Source organism: Cherax quadricarinatus, chromosome 63, assembly GCF_038502225.1.
Source record: "Cherax quadricarinatus isolate ZL_2023a chromosome 63, ASM3850222v1, whole genome shotgun sequence".
Taxonomy (NCBI): Eukaryota; Metazoa; Arthropoda; class Malacostraca; order Decapoda; family Parastacidae; genus Cherax; species Cherax quadricarinatus.
Window position 1 is genome coordinate 4,309,789 of NC_091354.1, and position 27,168 is coordinate 4,336,956.

The window sequence follows — 27,168 nt, forward strand, 5'->3', positions numbered from 1 at the left end:
GATGCTCACACTGTCAATTAGCTATTTACCATAAAATGAGTGTGAGCAGGGTAATATTTAGTGAAGGGATTCAGGGAAACCGGTTATTTTCATATAGTCGGACTTGAGTCCTGGAAATGGGAAGTACAATGCCTGCACTTTAAAGGAGGGGTTTGGGATATTGGCAGTTTGGAGGGATATGTTGTGTATCTTTATATGTGTATGCTTCTAAACTGTTGTATTCTGAGCACCTCTGCAAAAACAGTGATAATGTGCGAGTGTGGTGAAAGTGTTGAATGATGATGAAAGTATTTTCTTTTTGGGGATTTTCTTTCTTTTTTGGGTCACCCTGCCTCGGTGGGGGATGGCTGACTTGTTGAAAAAAAAAAAATAATATTATTATAATAATATAGAAGTAATTTTTTAACACACCGGCTGTCTCCCAAAGAGGTAGGGTGACCCAATAAAGAAGAAAAACTTTCACTCTCTGTTGTGCCAGAGGTGTGCCAATAATAATGTGGAGTTACTAAAAGTATTAGTCAGAGAGCTGAAGAGGAGTTGTTGAGGTGGTTTGGTTATTTAGAGAATGGATCAAAGTAGAATGACTTGGAGAGCGTATAAATTTGTAGGGAAAGGAAGGTGGGGTAGGGGTCATCCTCAAAAAGGTTGAAGGGAGGGGTTAAAGGAGGTTTTGTGGGTGAGGGGCTTGGATTTCCAGCAAGCATGTGTGAGCGTGTTAGACAGGAGTAAATGGAGACGAAAGATTTTTGGGACCTGATGAGCTGTTGGAGTGTTAGCAGCCAAAACAGGGTGCCAGTGCCTATTCAGTTCAACCACAGAAGGGTGCCAGGGCCCCTTCAGTTCAACAGAAGGGATTCAGGGAAATCGATTAGCTGGACTCAAGTCCTGGAGGTGGGAAGTACAATGCCTGCACTTTAAAGGAGGGGTTTAGAATATTGGCTGTTTGAAGTAACATCCAAACTATTGTATCTGAGTGCCTCTGCAGAGACAGTGATTGTGTGTGAATGATGGTGATTTTTTTTTTTTTTTTTGGGTCACCCTGCCTCAATGGGTGATGACTGATGTATTTGGAGGGATATGTTGTGTATCTTCATACGTATATGCTTCTGAGCTGTTGTATTCTGGGCACCTCTGTAAAAACAGTGATTATGTGTGAGGTGAGGTGAAAGTGTTGAATGATGATGAAAATATTTTCTTTTTGGGGATTTTCTTTCTTTTTAGGTCACCCCGCCTCGGTGGGAGACAGCCGACTTGTTAAAAAAAACAAAAACAAAAAAAGTCCAATGTAATTTTGAATGCTTAGATATTGTCACTATGCAAACATCCCACAGGAAGAGTACACCTCTTCAACAAGGAATCAGCCTTACCTATAGTACAGAATTTTAAAAAATCAACACATGCCTTCTTTTTCAGTTCCAACAGTTGGCACATACCTCAATAGAATCCTTTTTTGTAAATATCTTTCAATTATCACTAACCATTAATTAATGTTCTGATGTAAGTGTTAGTCAACACACACATTAAACAAATTAAGGTGTTAGGTGTTACTCCACTTCACTATACTCTACCATCACTAACTACTACTGCCTCAATGGCAAATATATACTGTACTCTACCTGGCAGTAGACGAAGGTAGTAATGGCATTAATACACAATTCTGCAGACTTTAAGCAGTTATAGTATCATTTTGCAGGAAAAAAATTCTTTACACTTTTTCCCAGCAGTTTAAAGGTTAATCATTTACTTCTCATTTCACAATTATAATGCACCAAAAGTTTATAATTAAAAATTTAAAGATCTTAAATTATTAACATTACCGATTCTAACTTCTGGCACAGAAGATCAGGCCAGTCATGAACAGGTGGAGACTCAGGAATGAACATGTAGTCTGCTTCACAGGCAAGGCAAGCAGAAACACTCAGATAGCTAAAGAGTTAAGGTGAATGGTATTTCAGGGTAAATATTGTGTATGTTGCGCAGCCAATTCATTCATTAATTTAATTTGCAGTTAGCAGATTATTGATGCAATATTTTAGTTTTAAAAATATCAGATACAAAATTTTGAAAAGGAAAGATTGAAGTGTAGTGTGTTTTATGTTAGCAAGGGTGATATTAAGGAAGGAGTGGAGAAGAAAAAATTACACATGAACTAAGAACTAAAATAAATTAAAAATAAAAGTCTAAACAAAATTGGACCTACTCCTGAAAAAAAAAAAAAATCATATACTGAACAGCAGGGCCCCATCTTACGACGTTTATGTAATCCTGAAAATTTAGCATAAATCGATTGTTTGGTACATGGAACCTATTTTCCCAAAGAAACCCATCTCATAATTTGAGATTCATTCTGGAGCTGTAATATGTATTATATAACAAATTTCAGAGAATTTTTACCCAATTTTTTACATTCAGTATTATTCTTTTTTCTTTACAAATAGTAAATGCATTGTTTAATTAAATGAAGCTCATTCAGATATCAATATTCTACCACTATCAGTAAACCACCCTCATGGAAGAAGGGGATAATTATGGAAGCACCTCACCTATGGATTACAGGCCACATCCATGGATTGCAGAAACGTTAGTGCATGGCCAGATGTGGTTATGTAAGCATCTACCTTCTGTGGCCCGGTGGCCTGGTGGCTAAAGCTCCCGCTTCACACACGGAGGGCCCGGGTTCAATTCCCGGCGGGTGGAAACATTTCGACACGTTTCCTTACACCTGTTGTCCTGTTCACCTAGCAGTAAATAGGTACCTGGGTGTTAGTCGACTGGTGTGGGTCGCATCCTGGGGGACAAGATTGAGGACCCCAATGGAAATAAGTTAGACAGTCCTCGATGACGCACTGACTTTCTTGGGTTATCCTGGGTGGCTAACCCTCCGGGGTTAAAAATCCGAACGAAATCTTATCTTATCTTATCTTATTTATTTATTTATTTATAGAGTCATATCACAGAATTTGGAATATAATGTAGATAGCATGTAATTATGCAACTTGGGAAAATGCAATGCTATGTAAAAATGCAATGCACATACAGAGCCCGAAGATCTGGAACTCTTTGCCTGAACCAGCAAGTCAATTTAGGACTATACTTAGAAATCATCTCATCTCTCAATAATAACCATACCCACACTATGCTAATCTCTAACTAAATTTGAAGCAACTCTTCCAAATATTTTATTATCAATTATCTATTAAACTATTATTACAAACCTAAAAATGCATGCTTGTATCATAAATTGTACTAACTCGTATTAATATTTGAGTAAATGTATTGAATATTTGAAGTATGTCTAGACTTAAGTATGTAGTTTTCAAGTATTACGTTAAGTCTGCCTGAAATGCCTCGGCATGAGAGTGGCTTTCTTTATAACAATCAAATTATGAAATGTAAACACACACTGTAACCTTTGCAAAGAAATAAACTTTCGTTTTTTATTTTAATTTTGGAAAGTGAAAAATATCAAATACTGTTTACATACAACACCCTCCACATAATGGAGGGTGTTGTATGTAAACAGTTTCTGACAGGTAGGAGCGGGTGGCAGGTAACAGCAATTGCAAAGGATAAAAAAATTATTTTCTCATGACTGGAACAATAATGGACAATTCTGTAACTAATGGGCTTTGTCTCTTGTTTCCAAATGAATGATCCAGCAGATTTTTGCTCTCTATTTATGGTTTATGACTTTTTTAATATAATATTCTGAAATGAAAGTTGCCATAATTTTATAAAAAATTAAAATAGCCACAAATAAAACTTTGTTTTCTACATTTTCAAGTAGAGGGCATTCTAGCAAATATTGTCAGCTGGAATGCATTTTGCAAAAACAGCTTAGAAAAAGTAATACTGATAATTTAGCCTTGGGGAAAATCTTAAGTATTAAATCTCTTGGTCTTGATCAATCTCCACCTTAATGTATTCATAAAGTATATACACACAAAGTATACATTCAGTACAAAGCTGAATATTTAAAATATTTTCTATTACGAAATTTCCATGATCATGACTATAGAACAGTGTTCATCAATAATTAACTGCTCCAAAGTGCCAGTTCCATTAAGTCTGAACATTGTAAGTTAGGGCTCTACTGTAAGTGATTGTCTTGTAATTTTTTAAATCATTTTATCAGCATGCATGTGCAAACTACCCATTTACCATTCATTTATCTATCTATGCACACTCTGCACTATAAAATAACCAGATGCATTTTCACTAGAAATCTAGCCCAAATAAAGATAAAGACCCATCAGAGGAAATGTTAAGCAGCAGCTAATACTGCACCAGGCAATGTAGCAGAGGACTAATATGAAGATGGTGGCCTGAAAATCAATAAAGCATGTAGATATAAAGGGAGCACAGAAATACAATAGATGAACTAGGTCTTGCCTGCTGCAGCTTTTTACATATCTTCTCACCCCAGTTCTCAGGAGGAGGGTTCTCAGGAATGAAAACAAAGTCTGCCTCAGAGCTTAAAGCTGCTACTAGAGCCAAATATCTGAAAAATTAATTAGAAAGAGTTACTCAATATCGTATTTAAGTCTTTCTTTACTACTAAGGTAGTGACACACCACAGAAAGAAACAATCATCACTCACTCAATGCTTGCCTTGCCAGAAGAGCACGGATAATTCAAATACTCCTCAAAACCTCGACTCCCCTTCCCTGTATTTCTTTAAACAAAATATTTTGTTTAGATTGCTTAGTTGCATAGCTTTTCAATACAAATTAAATGTAAGCTCATCTCGGTGTCTCTTGTAGCTAGGATTTCTCAGTAGTTAATATCCTTTTAAGAATTCCTATTCATTATTTCTCCCTCCTCTTGACAGGTGTGCTTTTTCACTAATGAATAGCTATGAGCCAAGAAATCTGGGCTACCCTCTCCTTCCTTGGTTCAAACCTGATTACCATCCTTTTCCCAAGTGCTTTAAGGCCATAATGGGTTTAGCACTGCTTATATGCAATAAAAGTTTAACAAGCCTTCCCCTCTTGTGTGTGGTGATCAAGCTGACAGACTAAGGTAAACTATTACCTTTTGATTACACTTTGATCAGAGAGTACAGTACAACTCAGTATTCATGAACTTTGTAATTTGTGAGATTTGATTATACAACTTTTTTCTGAAGAGCATTTCACAAATAGATTCAATATTTGCCTTTCAACTGTTTTTTATTTTCACTCAGGAGACGACCCCTAAATTGAAAACTAATAATAGGATTTTGTTCAATATATACTCAGTGGTATTCCTCACACTATGAACTTTCTTAATATTCTTTTTTATGAATGCCAGTATTATTGAGAATAGAGTAATATTTTATTTAAATAAATATGGTCCTTGAGGCAGAAAATGAGTCCAAATTTAAAGATAATTTATTATACAGAAAGGATTTTATTTAATTCAAAAAATCAGATTCATGAGACCTCTAGGAACATAACCCTCACGAATCTGTGGGTTCAACTGTATTCCAATTTGGTTTTTATAATATCAGGCTCCAGTTAAGAGTTCTGGGTCAAAGCAGAATTCCGCACCATAAGATTATTATATTTGTGGGAAGTGCCAAACTCATAGTGATCATACAGCACCTGGAGGATGGGAAGTAATGGTTTGGTCCAAGAAAAGAGAGGGTAGCTGTAATTCCTAGGATCAAGAGCCCTTCACCAACATCAATGTACTACCTTGTAAATCTTGATGCAAGCTCCTAAAAAAAAAAATCAACAGTTACAGGTTTTCATTGAGTTTAGCTTCCAGAGTATAAGCTGATCTAATCAAGTGAGGGGAAATATACTTTTCTATTTCACTTCAACTCCAACACTACCTCCAAACCCACAAATAAGTTGGAAACCTGATGACAGTGCTTATCCAAGGCCACTCCTGAGAACATAGTCTACACCATCTTAAGGCACTCATTGAACAATCTTTAACTGAAGAATGATGATGTAAAGAGAGTAGTAAGGGAGAAAAAGTTAGCATATGAGAAGTTTTTACAAAGTAGAAGTGATGCAAGGAGGGAAGAGTATATGGAGAAAAAGAGAGAGGTTAAGAGAGTGGTGAAGCAATGTAAAAAGAGAGCAAATGAGAGAGTGGGTGAGATGTTATCAACAAATTTTGTTGAAAATAAGAAAAAGTTTTGGAGTGAGATTAACAAGTTAAGAAAGCCTAGAGAACAAATTGATTTGTCAGTTAAAAATAGGAGAGGAGAGTTATTAAATGGAGAGTTAGAGGTATTGGGAAGATGGAAGGAATATTTTGAGGAATTGTTAAATGTTGATGAAGATAGGGAAGCTGTGATTTCGTGTATAGGGCAAGGAGGAATAACATCTTGTAGGAGTGAGGAAGAGCCAGTTGTGAGTGTGGGGGAAGTTCGTGAGGCAGTAGGTAAAATGAAAGGGGGTAAGGCAGCCGGGATTGATGGGATAAAGATAGAAATGTTAAAAGCAGGTGGGGATATAGTTTTGGAGTGGTTGGTGCAATTATTTAATAAATGTATGGAAGAGGGTAAGGTACCTAGGGATTGGCAGAGAGCATGCATAGTTCCTTTGTATAAAGGCAAAGGGGATAAAAGAGAGTGCAAAAATTATAGGGGGATAAGTCTGTTGAGTGTACCTGGTAAAGTGTATGGTAGAGTTATAATTGAAAGAATTAAGAGTAAGACGGAGAATAGGATAGCAGATGAACAAGGAGGCTTTAGGAAAGGTAGGGGGTGTGTGGACCAGGTGTTTACAGTGAAACATATAAGTGAACAGTATTTAGATAAGGCTAAAGAGGTCTTTGTGGCATTTATGGATTTGGAAAAGGCGTATGACAGGGTGGATAGGGGGGCAATGTGGCAGATGTTGCAAGTGTATGGTGTAGGAGGTAGGTTACTGAAAGCAGTGAAGAGTTTTTACGAGGATAGTGAGGCTCAAGTTAGAGTATGTAGGAAAGAGGGAAATTTTTTCCCAGTAAAAGTAGGCCTTAGACAAGGATGTGTGATGTCACCGTGGTTGTTTAATATATTTATAGATGGGGTTGTAAGAGAAGTAAATGCGAGGGTCTTGGCAAGAGGCGTGGAGTTAAAAGATAAAGAATCACACACAAAGTGGGAGTTGTCACAGCTGCTCTTTGCTGATGACACTGTGCTCTTGGGAGATTCTGAAGAGAAGTTGCAGAGATTGGTGGATGAATTTGGTAGGGTGTGCAAAAGAAGAAAATTAAAGGTGAATACAGGAAAGAGTAAGGTTATGAGGATAACAAAAAGATTAGGTGATGAAGATTGAATATCAGATTGGAGGGAGAGAGTATGGAGGAGGTGAACGTATTCAGATATTTGGGAGTGGACGTGTCAGCGGATGGGTCTATGAAAGATGAGGTGAATCATAGAATTGATGAGGGAAAAAGAGTGAGTGGTGCACTTAGGAGTCTTTGGAGACAAAGAACTTTGTCCTTGGAGGCAAAGAGGGGAATGTATGAGAGTATAGTTTTACCAACGCTCTTATATGGGTGTGAAGCGTGGGTGATGAATGTTGCAGCGAGGAGAAGGCTGGAGGCAGTGGAGATGTCATGTCTGAGGGCAATGTGTGGTGTGAATATAATGCAGAGAATTAGTAGTTTGGAAGTTAGGAGGAGGTGCGGGATTACCAAAACTGTTGTCCAGAGGGCTGAGGAAGGGTTGTTGAGGTGGTTCGGACATGTAGAGAGAATGGAGCGAAACAGAATGACTTCAAGAGTGTATCAGTCTGTAGTGGAAGGAAGGCGGGGTAGGGGTCGGCCTAGGAAGGGTTGGAGGGAGGGGGTAAAGGAGGTTTTGTGTGCGAGGGGCTTGGACTTCCAGCAGGCATGCGTGAGCGTGTTTGATAGGAGTGAATGGAGACAAATGGTTTTTAATACTTGACGTGCTGTTGGAGTGTGAGCAAAGTAACATTTATGAAGGGATTCAGGGAAACCGGCAGGCCGGACTTGAGTTCTGGAGATGGGAAGTACAGTGCCTGCACTCTGAAGGAGGGGTGTTAATGTTGCAGTTTAAAAACTGTAGTGTAAAGCACCCTTCTGGCAAGACAGTGATGGAGTGAATGATGGTGAAAGTTTTTCTTTTTCGGGCCACCCTGCCTTGGTGGGAATCGGCCGGTGTGATAATAAATAAAAAAATTTATCAACATAGACAGTAGAGCCCTGCTTTATGGCGTTTTGCTTTACAGTGTTCCGCTAATAAGGACATTTCAAATTATGACCAAAACTCTCTATACAGCTCCCCCACCCGACTTTCTAATACGGTCACCGCGCCCCACCTGGTTTGTTTACACTCTCCGTGAGCTCCATAAGCACTACGTCTCTCCATTATGTCTGTAAACTCCAAAATTTCAAGTGTTTTTAAAAGTTATTTCATATTTTATATACGTATACTCTGATAATTATACTTATGTATACCTGTACCTAAATAAACTTAACACACTGTGCTGGCATGCAGGTACACATTAAAAAATCAGTAAGTGTGTCTTATGTCTCGAGATACCATTTTAGTAATGATAATAATACAGTGGATCCCCGCATAACGATATTAATCCATTCTTGAGAGCTCATTGTTATGCGAAAGAATTTTCCCCATAAGAAATAATGGAAATCAAATTAATCCGTGCAAGACACCCCAAAGTATGAAAAAAAAAATTTTTACCACATGAAATATTAATTTTAATACACACAAACTGAAAAAGGCATGCACAATTACATGACACTTACCTTTATTGAAGATCTGGTGATGATTGATGGGATGGGAGGAGGAGAGAGTCTTAGTGTTTAGAAGGGGAATCCCCTTCCATTAAGACTTGAGGTGTCAAGTCCTTTTCTGGGGTTACTTCCCTTCTTCTTTTAATGCCACTAGCAACCAGCTTCAGAGTCACTGGACTTCTGCCGCACAACATATCTGTCCATAGTGGCCTGTACCTCTCGTTCCTTTATGACTTCCCTAAAGTGTTTCACAACATTATCAGTGTAATAGTCACCAGCACGGCTTGCAATAGCTGTGTGAGGGTGATTTTCATCCATAAAGGTTTGCACTTTCAGCCACATTGCACAGATTTCCTTAATCTTTGTAGTAGGCAACTTCATCAATTTCTCTCTCCCCTCCTCTGAACCAGTTTCCTCAGGTCTGGCCTCTTGCTGTTGAAGTTGATCTAGCAGCTCATCAGTGGTTAGTTCTTCATTGTCCTCCTCCACCAACTCTTCCACATCATCCCCACTAACCTCCAACCCCAAGGACTTTCCCAATGCCACAATGGATTCCTCAACTGGCATACTCCTCTCAGGGTTAGCTTGAAACCCTTCAAAATCCCTTTGGTCTACACATTCTGGCCACAGTTTCTTCCAAGCAGAGTTCAAGGTCCTCTTAGTCACTCCCTCCCAAGCCTTACCTATAAGGTTTACACAATTGAGGATATTAAAGTGCTCTCTCCAAAACTCTCTTAGAGTCAGTTGAGTTTCTGAGGTCACTACAAAGCACCTTTCAAACAGAGCTTTTGTGTACAGTTTTTTGAAGTTTGCAATAACCTGCTGGTCCATGGGCTGCAGGAGAGGAGTGGTATTAGGAGGCAAAAACTTCACCTTAATGAAGCTCATGTCCCCATAAAGTCGCTCTGCCACGTCTGTAGGATGACCAGGGGCATTGTCTAACACCAGGAGGCACTTAAGGTCTAATTTCTTTTCAGTTAGGTAATCTTTCACATTGGGGGCAAATGCATGGTGTAACCAGTCATAGAAAAAGTCCCTAGTGACCCATGCCTTACTGTTTGCCCTCCACAGCACACACAAATTAGCCTTGAGGATATTCTTTTTGCCTGAACGCTCTGGGAGTTTCTGAGTGATACACTAATAAAGGCTTCACTTTGCAATCACCACTAGCATTGGAACACATCAACAGAGTAAGCCTGTCTATCATAGGCTTATGTCCTGGGAGTGCCTTTTCCTCCTGAGTAATGTAGGTCCTGCTTTGGCATTTTCTTCCAAAACAGGCCTGTTTCATCACAATTAAACACTTGTTCAGGTTTCAGTCCTTCACTGTCTATGTACTCCTTGAATTCCTGCACATATTTTTCAGCTGCTTTGTGGTCCGAACTGGCAGCCTCACCATGCCTTATCACACTTATCTTAAATCTCTCAAACCAACCTTTGCTGGCCTTAAATTCACTCACATCATCACTAGTTGCAGGCATTTTTTTAATTAAATCCTGATGCAACTTCCTAGCCTTTTCACTTATGATCACTTGAGAGATGCTATCTCCTGCTATCTGTTTTTCATTTATCCATACCAATAAGAGTCTCTCAACATCTTCCATCACTTGCGATCTCTGTTTCAAAAACACAGTTGAACCTTTGGCAAGAACAGCTTCCTTGATTGCCATTTTGTTGCCCACAATAGTAGCGATGGTTGATTGGGGTTTATTATACAACCTGGCCAGCTCGGAGACACGCACTCTACTTTCATACTTATCAATGATCTCTTTCTTCATCTCTATAGTAATTCTCACCCTTATTGCTGTAGGGTTGGCACTAGAAACTTTCTTGGGGCCCATGGTCACTTATTTTGCAGATAAAATCACCAAAAACACTGTAATAATACGAAATGTTCCGATTGTATGCTTGGATGTTACCGCGGAGGCTGGCTGGTAAACAATGCCACCGGCGGAACATGTGAGGCTGGCTCAGGCCGCACATTAGACGCATCTCGGACGAACAGCGTTGAGCGGGTTTTTTAGCGGTATGCGAGGCAAAATCTTAGCGATAAAATGTATCAGTATGCGGATTTAACGTTATGTAAGGCCAATGGTATGCGGGGGTCCACTGTATTCAATAATAATCACCGAGTCTCATTAAATGTTGTATTTTACATAATATACATATTTTCATTAATCCATTTATGAAATTTTTTCCAAATTATATAATAAACATGATACATAATACATAAAGATGATAAATACACCCCACAGTAGAATAAATAAACACAAATATGAGATGTGGTAGCCAGATGACTTGTATGAGTGATGCCATATTAGTAATGATAATAATAACACTCAATAATAATCACCGAGTCTCTTTAAATGTTGTATATTACGTTAATATACGCATTTTCATTAATCCAGCTATGATACTTTTTCAAAATTACATAATAAACACGATACGTAACATATAAAGATAAATACACCTCACAGTAGAATAAATAAACAATTATGAGATGTGGTAGCCAGACAACTTCTACAAGTGATGGCAACAATAACATTTTCTCTAGTCCAACCTAAGAGAAAATGTGTTACCGGGCGTAATTGTAGAAAATTATTCCTTTCGTATGCCTTCACTCAGAGCGTCATTTCTTCTAAAAATGGTGTTACATGAGAATGGGAGTGTTCCTCTTCATTTATTCTACCATATCAACAGAGACAACTTGTACACACTAACTTGTACACAAACCAGATGTGTTCGCCTGGTTTGTTTACAAAACTCACGTATGCCTGGTTTGTTTACATAACTCATGAGTGTCCTCTCTCATGTACTCATTCTCTCTCTCTCTCTCTCTCTCTCATTTATTCGTTTTATCTCGTTTACGCACCTCTGACCCTACATTAAGACTGCAAATATTTTAAGGTAAGTAATGAGTGAACTGTATATGCATTTTATTGCTCTTCCATGCTTAAATGTCATAGAATATTATGTGTGGGTGGGTTGGCTTGGTATGGTAGCCTGGCTGGCTACCATACATACCACACTTGATTTCTTACAATAAATACTACTCATCTCACCCTAGATTAAGACTACAAATATTTCAAGGTAAGTAATGAGTACTATATGTGTATTTTACTTTTTTATTATTTTTTTTTAATGCCTAGTTATATTGCTAACTTAATGCGTGTTAGTGTAAACCTGTTATCTAGTAATATTTATATGCATTTACAAGTGAAAAAAAAAAGGGTGTTCCACTTTACAGCGATTTCCGCTTTACGGCGATAGCCTGGACCCTAACCTGCCATATAAGGGGGGGCCCTACTGTACTGTACTATACCTTAAAAGTCACTTAACCATACTGCTCATAAGAGCATTAAGTAATCTTCTCAACATATTTTATATATACACATCATAAAATATCACAGTCATAGGTATCACTTACCCACAGTGTCTACCCATGACTTCCAGGATGAAGCATCGTTGATGAGAGTATGCAGTTGAAGCAATGGCATCCACTGCCTCAATTATCCTATGAAGGGCAGAGTCAGTGCCAATGGTCATGTCAGTTCCACAGAAGTCATTATCAATGGACCCAACCATGCCGACAATATTAAGGTGAGAATACGTTTTCTGCTCTTCTTCTGTAATTTCTCCTGCAGAGATTTAAAAGTGTTGGGATGACTTAACAAATCTAAAATTTCAAGACTTTATTTTACAAAGTAGAAGTGATGCAAGGAGGGAAGAGTATATGGAGAAAAAGAGAGAGGTTAAGAGAGTGGTGAAGCAATGTAAAAAGAGAGCAAATGAGAGAGTGGGTGAGATGTTATCAACAAATTTTGTTGAAAATAAGAAAAAGTTTTGGAGTGAGATTAACAAGTTAAGGAAGCCTAGAGAACAAATGGATTTGTCAGTTAAAAATAGGAGAGGAGAGTTATTAAATGGAGAGTTAAGAGGTATTGGGAAGATGGAGGGAATATTTTGAAGAATTGTTAAATGTTGATGAAGATAGGGAAGCTGTGATTTCGTGTATAGGGCAAGGAGGAATAACATCTTGTAGGAGTGAGGAAGAGCCAGTTGTGAGTGTGGGGGAAGTTCGTAAGGCAGTAGGTAAAATGAAAGGGGGTAAGGCAGCTGGGATTGATAAATGTATGGAAGAGGGTAAGGTACCTAGGGATTGGCAGAGAGCATGCATAGTTCCTTTGTATAAAGGCAAAGGGGATAAAAGAGAGTGCAAAAATTATAGGGGGATAAGTCTGCTGAGTATACCTGGTAAAGTGTATGGTAGAGTTATTATTGAAAGAATTAAGAGTAAGACGGAGAATAGGATAGCAGATGAACAAGGAGGCTTTAGGAAAGATAGGGGGTGTGTGGACCAGGTGTTTACAGTGAAACATATAAGTGAACAGTATTTAGATAAGGCTAAAGAGGTCTTTGTGGCATTTATGGATTTGGAAAAGGCGTATGACAGGGTGGATAGGGGGGCAATGTGGCAGATGTTGCAAGTGTATGGTGTAGGAGGTAGGTTACTGAAAGCAGTGAAGAGTTTTTACGAGGATAGTGAGGCTCAAGTTAGAGTATGTAGGAAAGAGGGAAATTATTTCCCAGTAAAAGTAGGCCTTAGACAAGGATATGTGATGTCACCGTGGTTGTTTAATATATTTATAGATGGGGTTGTAAGAGAAGTAAATGCGAGGGTCTTGGCAAGAGGCGTGGAGTTAAAAGATAAAGAATCACACACAAAGTGGGAGTTGTCACAGCTGCTCTTTGCTGATGACACTGTGCTCTTGGGAGATTCTGAAGAGAAGTTGCAGAGATTGGTGGATGAATTTGGTAGGGTGTGCAAAAGAAGAAAATTAAAGGTGAATACAGGAAAGAGTAAGGTTATGAGGATAGGAGTGAATGGAGACAAATGGTTTTTAATACTTGACGTGCTGTTGGAGTGTGAGCAAAGTAACATTTATGAAGGGATTCAGGGAAACCGGCAGGCCGGACTTGAGTCCTGGAGATGGGAAGTACAGTGCCTGCACTCTGAAGGAGGGGTGTTAATGTTGCAGTTTAAAAACTGTAGTGTAAAGCACCCTTCTGGCAAGACAGTGATGGAGTGAATGATGGTGAAAGTTTTTCTTTTTCGGGCCACCCTGCCTTGGTGGGAATCGGCCGGTGTGATAATAAAAAATAAAAAAAAAGATTAGGTGATGAAAGATTGAATATCAGATTGGAGGGAGAGAGTATGGAGGAGGTGAATGTATTCAGATATTTGGGAGTGGACGTGTCAGCGGATGGGTCTATGAAAGATGAGGTGAATCATAGAATTGATGAGGGGAAAAGAGTGAGTGGTGCACTTAGGAGTCTGTGGAGACAAAGAACTTTGTCCTTGGAGGCAAAGAGGGGAATGTATGAGAGTATAGTTTTACCAACGCTCTTATATGGGTGTGAAGCATGGGTGATGAATGTTGCAGCGAGGAGAAGGCTGGAGGCAGTGGAGATGTCATGTCTGAGGGCAATGTGTGGTGTGAATATAATGCAGAGAATTCGTAGTTTGGAAGTTAGGAGGAGGTGCGGGATTACCAAAACTGTTGTCCAGAGGGCTGAGGAAGGGTTGTTGAGGTGGTTCGGACATGTAGAGAGAATGGAGCGAAACAGAATGACTTCAAGAGTGTATCAGTCTGTAGTGGAAGGAAGGCGGGGTAGGGGTCGGCCTAGGAAAGGTTGGAGAGAGGGGGGTAAAGGAGGTTTTGTGTGCGAGGGGCTTGGACTTCCAGCAGGCATGCGTGAGCGTGTTTGATAGGAGTGAATGGAGACAAATGGTTTTTAATACTTGACGTGCTGTTGGAGTGTGAGCAAAGTAACATTTATGAAGTGGTTCAGGGAAACCGGCAGGCCGGACTTGAGTCCTGGAGATGGGAAGTACAGTGCCTGCACTCTGAAGGAGGGGTGTTAATGTTGCAGTTTAAAAACTGTAGTGTAAAGCACCCTTCTGGCAAGACAGTGACGGAGTGAATGATGGTGAAAGTTTTTCCTTTTCGGGCCACCCTGCCTTGGTGGGAATTGGCCAGTGTGATAATAAAAAAAAAAAAAAAAAAATATTTCTATGTATACTTAATAAAAATCTAGTCATTATTACACTCATTCCTTGAAGATGTAAGGTTCATTTTAAAAACAGGAAAAATCCTGATACCATTCTTAGTAATACAGTCATCATTTTAGGTTGTGATGTTGATCTTAGCATTTGAAAATGTTCAAAGTTAGCAAAATATATATTTGTAATGAACATCTGTGACAATACAACTTTATCTATCTGTTGTTTTTTTTTTAACACGTTGGCCGTCTCCCACCGAGGCAGGGTGACCCAAATAAGAGAAGAAATACTTTCACCATCATTCACACATAATCACTGTCTTTGCAGAGATACTTGGATATAACAGTTTAGATGTCACTCCAAACAGCCAGTATCCCAAATCCTTCCTTTAAAGTGCAGGCATTGTACTTCCCACCTCCAGGACTCAAGTCCAGCTTACCGGTTTTCCTGAATCCCTTCACAAATATAAAAGCTCTCAAAAGTTCCTAATCACTTTGGTAATTGTAAAAACTACAACTTAGGTAAAAAGGCCAAACTTTGGCAAACAGTCGAAATGTACTCTACAGTAAGAAGCATACAATAAATCATACAAGAAAGGGGCAAGACCATCCACAAGCAGGTTGCTATTGGTAAGGCATTGTGTATGCCCAATCCTCCATACACAAAGTATCTCATAGCAACGATTCCTGTTAACCCTTTAATTGTGGGAAGATTTTGAAAAAAAAAAAAAAAAATTTTCTTACAGTTAGATAAGGGGATGTCCTTCTGAATTGAACAAGACTATGATGAGTAAAATCTGTTAAAAACTTACAATTTTATGGTGTGCTGAATCTGGTGAAAAATGATCACTAATCAGCAACAGCAGTGAGTACTAGTACATTAGACACAGTTAAAGGGCTAAAGGATTGCCAAACACCCACGTCTGTAAGGCCCACCACTCCTGCCCCTGCCCAAGAATATGTACATTGTGTGTGTTTCAAAGTCACCAAGGCAGTAGTCTGCTACAGAGTAAGCTCAAAACAGTAGCTTCACCTTAGTATAAATTTAAAAAATGGAGAAAATGTCCCCACCATGTGTCTATGCCACCACCATATTTCACCCAGGAAGCGCATGAAAATTTGAGTCCAGTAACTTTTTGATAGCACCTCATATGTTGAATTCCTTAATATTTACCTTTCTTGACAAGCAGCTGAAGCAGTGCTGGCCAGTCCTGCCTAAAGAGATTTGCTCCAGTAAGGGAACCATCTCCTCCAATCACCACCAGGTTTGTAATGCCACGTTTAACCAGGTTTTTGGCAGCCTTCGTGCGCCCTTCACGATCACGGAATGCCTTGCACCGAGCTGAACCAATTACTGTGCCACCCTAGAAAAACAAAATCAAGATTTTCAAAATAGAGCAAGAAATTTACAGAAATTACACATTTACTAATTACATTTACTAATCTTTTAAAATTTTAATTATTCTTGGCTCAAATTATTCTCACCTTAATTAGCTCCAGATTAGCCATGGTAAACCCATTTCCTTCAACACAGTGGAACCTCAGTCTGTATATAAAACTATAGTTATTCTCTATAAAATGTATTTTTTGTTTGTGGTTACAGGAAGGTGGGTGCGGGAGGGAAGAGGAGCGATTGGTGGAATGATGATGTAGAGAGAGTAGTAAGGGAGAAAAAGTTAGCATATGAGAAGTTTTTACAAAGTAGAAGTGATGCAAGGAGGGAAGAGTATATGGAGAAAAAGAGAGAGGTTAAGAGAGTGGTGAAGCAATGTAAAAAGAGAGCAAATGAGAGAGTGGGTGAGATGTTATCAACAAATTTTGTTGAAAATAAGAAAAAGTTTTGGAGTGAGATTAACAAGTTAAGGAAGCCTAGAGAACAAATGGATTTGTCAGTTAAAAATAGGAGAGGAGAGTTATTAAATGGAGAGTTAGAGGTATTGGGAAGATGGAGGGAATATTTTGAAGAATTGTTAAATGTTGATGAAGATAGGGAAGCTGTGATTTCGTGTATAGGGCAAGGAGGAATAACATCTTGTAGGAGTGAGGAAGAGCCAGTTGTGAGTGTGGGGGAAGTTCGTGAGGCAGTAGGTAAAATGAAAGGGGGTAAGGCAGCCGGGATTGATAAATGTATGGAAGAGGGTAAGGTACCTAGGGATTGGCAAAGAGCATGCATAGTTCCTTTGTATAAAGGCAAAGGGGACAAAAGAGAGTGCAAAAATTATAGGGGGATAAGTTTGTTGAGTGTACCTGGTAAAGTGTATGGTAGAGTTATTATTGAAAGAATTAAGAGTAAGACGGAGAATTGGATAGCAGATGAACAAGGAGGCTTTAGGAAAGGTAGGGGGTGTGTGGACCAGGTGTTTACAGTGAAACACATAAGTGAACAGTATTTAGATAAGGCTAAAGAGGTCTTTGTGGCATTTATGGATTTGGAAAAGGCGTATGACAGGGTGGATAGGGGGGCAATGTGGCAGATGTTGCAAGTGTATGGTGTAGGGGGTAGGTTACTGAAAGCAGTGAAGAGTTTTTACGAGGATAGTGAGGCTCAAGTTAGAGTATGTAGGAAAGAGGGAAATTACTTCCCAGTAAAAGTAGGCCTTAGACAAGGATGTGTGATGTCACCGTGGTTGTTTAACATATTTATAGATGGGGTTGTAAGAGAAGTAAATGCGAGGGTCTTGGCAAGAGTTGTGGAGTTAAAAGATAAAGAATCACACATAAAGTGGGAGTTGTCACAGTTGCTCTTTGCTGATGACACTGTGCTCTTTGGAGATTCTGAAGAGAAGTTGCAGAGATTGGTGGATGAATTTGGTAGGGTATGCAAAAGAAGAAAATTAAAACTGAATACAGGAAAGAGTAAGGTTATGAGGATAACAAAAAGATTAGGTGATGAATGATTGGATATCAGACTGGAGGGAGAGGGTATGGAGGAGGTGAATGTATTCAGATATTTGGGAGTGGACGTGTCAGCGGATGGGTTTATGAAAGATGAGGTAAATCATAGAATTGATGAGGGGAAAAGGGTGAGTGGTGCACTTAGGAGTCTGTGGAGACAAAGAACTTTGTTCTTGGAGGCAAAGAGGGGAATGTATGAGAGTATACTTTTACCAACACTCTTATATGGGTGTGAAGCATGGGTGATGAATGTTGCAGCGAGGAGAAGGCTGGAGGCAGTGGAGATGTCATGTCTGAGGGCAATGTGTGGTGTGAATATAATGCAGAGAATTCGTAGTTTGGAAGTTAGGAGGAGGTGCAGGATTACCAAAACTGTTGTCCAGAGGGCTGAGGAAGGGTTGTTGAGGTGGTTTGGACATGTAGAGAGAATGGAGCGAAACAGAATGACTTCAAGAGTGTATCAGTCTGTAGTGGAAGGAAGGCGGGGTAGGGGTCGGCCTAGGAAAGGTTGGAGGGAGGGGGTAAAGGAGGTTTTGTGTGCGAAGGGTTTGGACTTCCAGCAGGTATGCGTGAGCGTGTTTGATAGGAGTGAATGGAGACAAATGGTTTTTAATACTTGACGTGCTGTTGGAGTGTGAGCAAAGTAACATTTATGAAGGGGTTCAGGGAAACCGGCAGGCCGGACTTGAGTCCTGGAGATGGGAAGTACAGTGCCTGCACTCTGAAGGAGGGGTGTTAATGTTGCAGTTTAAAAACTGTAGTGTAAAGCACCCTTCTGGCAAGACAGTGATGGAGTGAATGATGGTGAAAGTTTTTCTTTTTTGGGCCACCCTGCCTTGGTGGGAATCGGCCAGTGTGATAATAAAAAAAAATAAAAAAAAAAATAATTTTTGGGTGTCTGGAACGGATTAATTGGATTTACATTATTTCTTATGGGAAATATTAACAAAAAATACATATTATAGAGAATAACTATAGTTTTACATACAGACGAAAACCAAGGTTCCACTGTACAGTAGTACCCGTAGTTTCGGCCATAATTTGTTCCAGAAGGTTGTTTGAGTGCCGTTACCGAATGAATTTGTTCCCATAAGGAATAATGTAAATTAGATTAGTCTGTTTCAGACCCCAAAAATACACTTACAAAAACACTTACAATAATATACTTACATAATTGTTCGAGTTGGGAGCTGTAAGAAACTCGGGGTACCACTGTATTACCAAACTGCTAAACCCTTTAAAATTCATATAATCTTTACCTTGATATTAATTTAATCTGAATGACTGTGTTAGAATTACTTGATATTAATATTTTGGGAACACCTAATGTTGAAGTTTCTGCTATATATGCTTCCAAACTTTTATTTACAACCCTGAGACACACATTAGACCCTGGGGCACCACTATATATGATCCACTCTGCTATCAACTAAAAAACAGGCAAAAAATAATTTCACCTTTAAGTGCCTTGTATTCTGCTGCTGACGAGTAAATATTACAGATCAAAATATATTATTAGCTTCCTATATTTCGTTCTTTGGCTGCTTTAACCATTTGGGGGTCTGTCCTGTAATTCCACGGCTTTGAAGCCTGGGTTCGAGCTGTAGCTCCACACCATGAGCTCAGCTCACTCAGATAAGCTGTGAGCGGTAAATTTGGGCCTAGATATGAGAGAATGGATCTATGTGGTAAGTGTACACCATATAAAACAAATCCTGCATCACACAGTGCATAATGAGAAAAAAAAACTGAAATCTTGTTTTTGGATTAAAACAGCGACTTTGCAGTGTATTTTTGTATGTTTTTTTAAGGTTGTAATCACAGTCTCTTGGTCTCATTTGATATAATGGAAGATATATTACAGAAATAGAGATAATTTTGATTGGATTTAGTACTGAAAATAGCTTGAAATTGAGCTCAAAGTAGCAGAAATTTTAGATTTTTGCCAACGTTCAAGAGTAAACAAATGACGTTAAATGTCCAATACACGTCAACTGGTGGGTCTAATGTATGTTCACAAATGTGTTGATATTTATACAATTATTACAATATTGCATAATAGTAAATCTATTTTTTGGTGTGAATAAAAATTCTTTTTGTGAATAAAACATCAAAATGTAAAGCCTAGAAACATAACTAATAAACAGAGGAAATGTTATTTTAGTGTCAGAAATGCCTGCATGGTTTATTCTGGACCCTATTTTGAAACTGGAATATTTTGAACTTTGTGTGAAACTGGCCAAATTACCAACCTCTGATCACTTTATTAGGAAGTTAAAATAATTGACTGGGCAGCTTCTTGTGCTCAATTGATAAAATAGAAGGGATACTAGTGAAATAAGTAAGAATTTGGTTGACTGGAATAATGTAATTGGCATAACATAGGAGTCGAAGTGGGCAAAATCGCTGTTGCATAAATATAGCTGATGCAGTAAAATTTGCGATAGCGTAATTTCGTCAATTTTCCATCAAATTTCATACTTCTTGTTTTATTACCTTCAGAAAAAAATTCTCGACCATTTCATAAGAAAAAAATAATTTTTTTGTTTTTGAAAAATTTTGGACCCTGTGGACAAGGTGTAGAACTACAGCTTGGACCCTCAAAGGGTTAAGCCCTCTTGTCTTCTCTTTTATGCCAGATTACTGTAGCCAAGTTTTGGTAACATAATATTACAAAGCAATCAGCTCTGTTACCAATAGTAAAATATAGGTGCATGTATATACAACAGACTTCAAAATTATGTGTATGTCATCATGTAGTTGCTATTTTCCTGGTATGTAACTTAACCCTTAACCCTTTGAGGGTTTTGGTCTTACTAGTACGTCTTACGCGTAGGGGTTTTTGACGTACTAGTACGCATAAATTCTAGCGGCCTCAAATCTAGTGGGAGAAAGCTGGTAGGCCTTCATATGAAAGAATGGGTCTATGTGGTCAGTGTGCACAGTCTAAAAAAAATCCTGCAGCACACAGTGCATAATGAGAAAAAAAAAACTTTGACCATTTTTTTGGAATAAATCAGCGACTTTGCAGTGTATTTTCGTATGGTATTTATTGTTGTATTCTAGTTTTCTTGGTCTCATTTTATAGAATGGAAGACTATTTACAGAAATTGAGATGATTTTGACTGGTTTTACAATGAAAGGTGCCTTGAAATTGAGCTCAAAGTAGCAGAAATGTTTGATTTTTACCAAACTTCAAAAGTAAACAAATCGTGCCAAGCGTGCAATACACGTCAACTGGTGAGTCTAATATTCTTTCACAAGTGCACCAATAATATTTATACCATTTTTTACACTAATGCAGTAGTCTGCATAACAGTAAATCTTATATTTTTTGTGAGAATAAAAATTCAAAGTGGAAAGCAAAAGAATATAAGAGGGGCCTTGAGACGTGACTAATGACTAGAGGAAATGTCATTTTAGTGCCAGGAATGTCTTTCTTGTTTATTCTGGACCCTATTCGGAAATTGGCATCTTTTGAAATTTGTGTGAAATTGGCAAAATTGCTAAATTCTGACCACTGTACTGGATAGTTGAATTTCATAAATGGGTGGTTTCTTGCACCCGTTCGATAGAAAAAAATGGAGTTCTAGCGAAATATTCATGTTTTTTGTCAACTAGTACAGTGAAATTGGCCGAAAATGGGGCTCAAAGTGGGCAAAATCGCCGATGCGTAAACATCGCCGAGACCGCTAACTTTGCGAGAGCATAATTCCGTAAGTTTTCTATCAAATTTCAAACTTTTGGTGTCTTTATGATCGGGAAAAGATTCTCTATCTTTTCATAAGAGAAAATAATTTTTTTTTTTTTAAATTTGGCCGACTCTGAGAACGAGTTTCGGAGAGGGCCTGTCGACCCTCAAAGGGTTAAACTGTCCAAGTAGATCTGTTTTTTTTTACATATTTTCAAATATAACAAAAAAAAAAAACATAGATCAAAGTTTTTTTTACACTTTTTCAAAGGTAAATAAAGAAAAGATCTATTTTTTTTACGTACTTTCAAATACTGAAAAAACGTAGATCTACGTTTGGACAGTTTAAGGGTTAATGACTCACAAGCAAAGGACCCAGGTTCAATCCTGGACACACTGGGGATGCTTCCTTGCACTATGTGCCCTTCTTCACCTAGCATTAAATAGGTACCCAGGAGGGCCCTATTAAGGAGAAGACTGACAAAAAAATTTTTAAGTACAATTTTTCAAAAGTAAAATATTAATGACTTACGACATCATAATAACATGATTACTAACAAATTATGGAATGGGTGAGGCTTGAACCCATGGTATGCAAGTCCTAAAACTCACAGGCCAGCGCATTAACCACTGGGCCAGCTGGCTATAACAAAATTCATCCAGCTAGGTTAGCAAGGGCCCCACTGTGACCACACTGGTGTGGGATTCGTCTGTAAAAACCTGCATTTGTGGTTATAATGGTAGCCCATGCTAACCTCCCCATGTTGTACAGAAATATACCTAGTTGGATGAATCTTATTAGAGCCAGCTGGCCAAGTGGTTAACGCACTGGCCTGTGAGCTTTAGGACTCTCTTGCCATGGGTTCAAGCCCCACCCGTTCCCTAAATTGCAAAATGTAAGTATTTTATTAGAATAAAAATTTAGAATTTGCACAAATTTTTATTACTATGAATTCTAGTGTCCTCGGTAGGATACGGCCAGTTTGTTGAAAGAAAGAAAGAAGAATACAAGTATGTAGTGTAAGCTCATAAGCCCATAACAGCCTCAGCTTCAGGCCCTGCAGGTCTTTAATCCAGTCCTGGTATTTGTATGTTAGCACACTGTTGTGAGGAGCTGGAAATATACAGTGGACCCCCGGTTTACGATATTATTTCATTCCAGAAGTATGTTCAGGTGCCAGTACTGACCGAATTTGTTCCCATAAGGAATATTGTGAATTAGGTTAGTCCATTTCAGACCCCCAAACATACACATACAAACGCACTTGCATAAATACACTTACATAATTGGTCACATTGGGAGCTGATCGTAAACTGGGGGTCCACTGTACTTTAGTCAGAATAGCTACTTATTATATACAATACCTTGTGGATAATTCCTGATACAGATGACCAGTTAGCTTCAACAATATTGTCACCACCATCGACCATGCCCTGATAACCCTCTTTGATGAAAAATACATTAGCTCCTACATACAATCCCATACGCACAACTGCGCGGACAGCGCCATTCATGCCCTGTAACAGAAACAAAGTTCATAGTTATAACCACCAGCTTTATTTATCTACCAAAGAAACTGGTTTAAGAAAAAAGAAAGTGTATATAGGATAGGCACAGACTAGAGAGAGTAAACAGCATCAGAATAAAAATGGAGGAATAAAAGTTTAGAAAAGGCAAATGTGACAAAGGCCACCTTGGGATAGCCAAACGAAGAAATGAAAAAGGTTACACAGCCTAGTATCTGATGTGAAGGCAGCTTTAGGAGTGTAAGTGAATGGCTGAAAGGAAAGAGCTTCTAATCACTGTAGGAAATATCCTAACCCACAAACTCTAAAACAGATTCAAGAGCTGAAAATTATTTATGAGTTGAAAATGAGTAGAAGTAAATGCCATGATAAGGAATGGGTGAGAAACTTGTAGTGTTATGATGCAGGTATGGGTGAGAAATTTGGAGAGTGAATTGTGGAAGTAAAATAACAACAAACCACCTGTTTATATTTGTGAAAAATAATAAAATACATACATATAAAGAATAAATATTGATAAAAACCATTGAGTCAGGCAAGGAAATGCAAAAAATAATAAAAATTACCAATGTACCATACATCTGTTTTATTCCATACCAGCCCATCTCTCACTAAGGTAGGGTGACGAAAAAGCATGGAAAACAACAGGTAAAGAATTTTGACTTTATGGTGTGAACAATTTAAATCTACTCTGTTGCAACAAGTAGAATAAGTATGAATATTGATGGATCATGATTAAACCAAAGGGGCAGGCCAAGATGATATATTGTGTAGAATTTAAAAGTTGAGTGCTCAAAAACATAGTTACCCACTCTGCCTATCTGCCAAATTTTGATGAATGGGGGCAAGCAGACATGTGAATGGAAAAAAAAAAAAGCAAATACTATACTGATATATGAAAATTATAGTGAAGTATATCCCTAATTACAACTCATTCTATCTACTAAGTACAGTAGGCAAAATATGAGATTCTGAAAAGATGAACTTTATAGAGGAAGAGAAACTTTAACTAACAAACAATTTGACTTTATACATACAAGACAAACAATATACAACCTTAATTATGTTCTGCTCACACAGGAACATTTTCTAATTTATAACTTAATAAGGCTCCTGCCTGAGTGAAACATAGTTAACTTATGAAGATTCCACATTGTTCTGTGTCTTGTATGTCCATTGTGAGAGTAATGGTACTTTGTACCTTTTACTCTCACCAATTTGACTATGTCAATGGGAGCATTTGTATCTAACTTCCTTTGTTATTATAGCCATAAATATTTACATGGAGGAACAACATGAAAGGGGAGATTTCAAATAACTGTATTTTTAATGAAGATTTAGTAGGAGTTCCTCATAAACTATTTCTAAATAACAAGCAACATGAATGCAGATTCAAAGGGTGAAATAAAGAAGAGCGTGAAACAAACAAAAAAAATGCAGCGATGAGTAAAAATAAATCCCCATAGATGAGAGTTACTCACAGGGTACCAAAGAATCAGTGCTTTCTCTAAGTAATATACAGTAAAGGAATTTTCCAAAAGAATAAAAAAATACATGTAACAGAAGGTCAATTAGTGTGTGCCTTATGGTGTATAATGTAATTTAGCACCATGAAATTTGAAAAACATATGGGAAAAATAAGGTTATGTTCCATACATCTCCAGAAAATAGCCATTTTCTTTTCTTTCTTTCAACACACCGGCCGTATCCCACCGAGGCGGGGTTGCCCAAAAGGAAAAATGAAAGTTTCTCCTTTTACAATTAGTAATATATACAGGAGAAGGGGTTACTAGCCTCTTGCTCCTGGCATTTTAGTCGCCTCTTACAACATGCATGGCTTACGGAGGAAGAATTCTGTTCCACTTCCCCATGGAGGTAAGAGGAAATAAACAAGAACAAGAACTAGAAAGAAAATAGAAGAAAACCCAGAGGGGTGTGTGTATATATATGCTTGTACATGTATGTGTAGTGTGACCTAAGTGCAAGTAGAAGTAGCAAGACATACCTGAAATCTTGCATGTTTATGAGACAGACAAAAGGCACCAGCAATCCTACCATCATGTAAAACAATTACAGGCTTTCGTTTCACACTCACTTGGCAGGACGGTAGTACCCCCCTGGGTATTACACATCCCTGTCTAAGACCCACATTTACCGGGAAGTAGTCTCCCTCTCTTCTACACACCCTAACCTGAGCATCACTATCCTCATAAAAACTCTTTACAGCATTTAGTAACCTACTGTTTTATTCCATTTAGTACTTGCAACATCTGCCACATTACTTCCCTATCCACTCCATCATATGCCTTTTCTAAATCAATAAATGAAATATAAACTTCCCTACCTTTATCTAAATACTGTTCACATATATGAAGAGAAGTGGTGAGAGAGTGCAAAAGGAGAGCAGATGATAGAGTGGGAGAGGCACTGTCAAGAAATTTTTATGAAAATAAGAAAAAATTTTCCTAGGTAGTAGGTTGGTAGACAGCAACCGCCCAGGGAGGTACTACCGTCCTGCCAAGTGAGTGTAAAATGAAAGCCTGTAATTGTTTTACATGATGGTAGGATTGCTGGTCCTAGGTAGTAGATTGGTAGACAGCAACCGCCCAGGGAGGTACTACCGTCCTGCCAAGTGAGTGTAAAATGAAAGCCTGTTATTGTTTTACATGATGGTAGGATTGCTGGTGTCTTTTTATTGTCTCATACACATGCAAGATTTCAGGTACGTCTTGCTACTTCTACTTACACTTAGGTCACACTACACATACATGTACAAGCATATATATACACACCCCTCTGGGTTTTCTTCTATTTTCTTTCTAATTCTTGTTCTTGTTTATTTCTTCTTACCTCCACGGGGAAGTGGAACAGAATTCTTCCTCCGTAAGCCATGCGTGTTGAAAGAGGCGACTAAAATGCCAGGAGCAAGGGGCTAGTAACCCCTTCTCCTGTATATATTACTAAATGTAAAAGGAGAAACTTTCATTTTTTCTTTTGGGCCACCCCGCCTCGGTGGGATACGGCCGGTGTGTTGAAAGAAAGAAAGGATTGCTGGTGTCCTGTTTTCTGTCTCATGAACATGCAAGATTTCAGGTATGTCTTGCTACTTCTACTTACACTTAGGATACACACCCCTCTGGGTTTTCTTAAACAGTGGAACCTCAAAAATCAAACTGCTCCCAACACAGCCAATTATGTAAGTGTATTTTTGTAAGTGCTTTTAAAAGTGTATTTTTGAGGGTCTGAAATGGACTAATCTAATTTACATTATTCCTGATGGGAATAAATTCATTCGGTAAAGGCACTCGAACAGCCTTCTGGACCGAAGAAAGTTCAATATTTGAGGTTCCACTGTATTTTCTTTCTAGTTCTTATTCTTGTTTATTTCCTCTTATCTCCATGGGGAAGTGGAACAGAATTCTTCCTCCGTAAGCCATGCGTGTTGTAAGAGGCGACTAAAATGCCGGGAGCAAGGGGCTAGTAACCACTTCTCCTGTATATATTACTAATTGTAAAAGAAGAAACTTTCGTTTTTCCTTTTGGGCCACCCCGCCTCAGTGGGATACGGCCGGTGTGTTGAAAGAAAGAAGAAAAAATTTTGGAGTTAAACAAGTTAAGAAAGCCTAGAGAACAAATGGATTTGTCAGTTAAAAACAGAGTAGGGGAGTTAGTAGATGGGGAGATGGAGGTTTTGGGTAGATGATGAGAATATTTTGAGGAACTTTTAAATGTCGACAAAGAAAGGGAAGTGGTAATTTCATGCACTGAACAGGGAGGCATATTCTCCCTCTTCTACACACCCTAACCTGAGCCTCACTGTCCTCATAAAAACTCTCAACAGCATTTAGTAACTTACCACCTATTCCATATACTTGCAACATCTGCCACATTGCTCTTCTATCCACTCTATCATATGCCTTTTCTAAATCCATAAATGCAATAAAAACTTCCCTACCTTTATCTAAATACTGTTCACATATATGCTTCAATGTAAACACTTGATCTACACATCCCCTACCCACTCTGAAACCTCCCTGCTCATCCGCAATCCTACATTCTGTCTTACCTCTTAATTCTTTCAATAATAACCCTACCGTATACTTTTCCTGGTATACTCAGTAAACTTATTCCTCTATAATTTTTACAATCTCTTTTGCCCCTTTTCCCTTTATATAAAGGGACTATACATGCTCTCTGCCAATCCCTAGGTACCTTCCCCTCTTTCATACATTTATTAAACAAAAGTACCAACCACTCCAACACTATATCCCCCCCTGCTTTTAACATTT

The 27,168-nt window shown here is 38.5% G+C and overlaps 1 protein-coding gene across 15 annotated transcripts in view; it reads right to left on the reverse strand.

Annotated features, from left to right (window-relative positions):
- The window catches only part of Pfk (ATP-dependent 6-phosphofructokinase), a 122,914-nt gene that overhangs the window by 38,907 nt on the left and 56,839 nt on the right, over positions 1-27,168 (reverse strand). For 11 of the 15 annotated variants that reach the window (XM_070098592.1, XM_070098593.1, XM_070098594.1 and 8 more), the window contains 4 exons: positions 22,718-22,870; positions 15,941-16,130; positions 12,131-12,341; positions 1,818-1,926 (listed from right to left, as the gene is read on the reverse strand). In XM_070098592.1, coding sequence (XP_069954693.1) covers positions 1,818-1,926; positions 12,131-12,341; positions 15,941-16,130; positions 22,718-22,870 — 663 coding nt within the window. Of the gene's footprint in view, positions 1-1,817; positions 1,927-4,392; positions 4,502-12,130; positions 12,342-15,940; positions 16,131-22,717; positions 22,871-27,168 lie in introns of all 15 variants that reach the window. The other 4 variants (XM_070098604.1, XM_070098591.1, XM_070098603.1 and 1 more) reach the window with 1 other exon arrangement.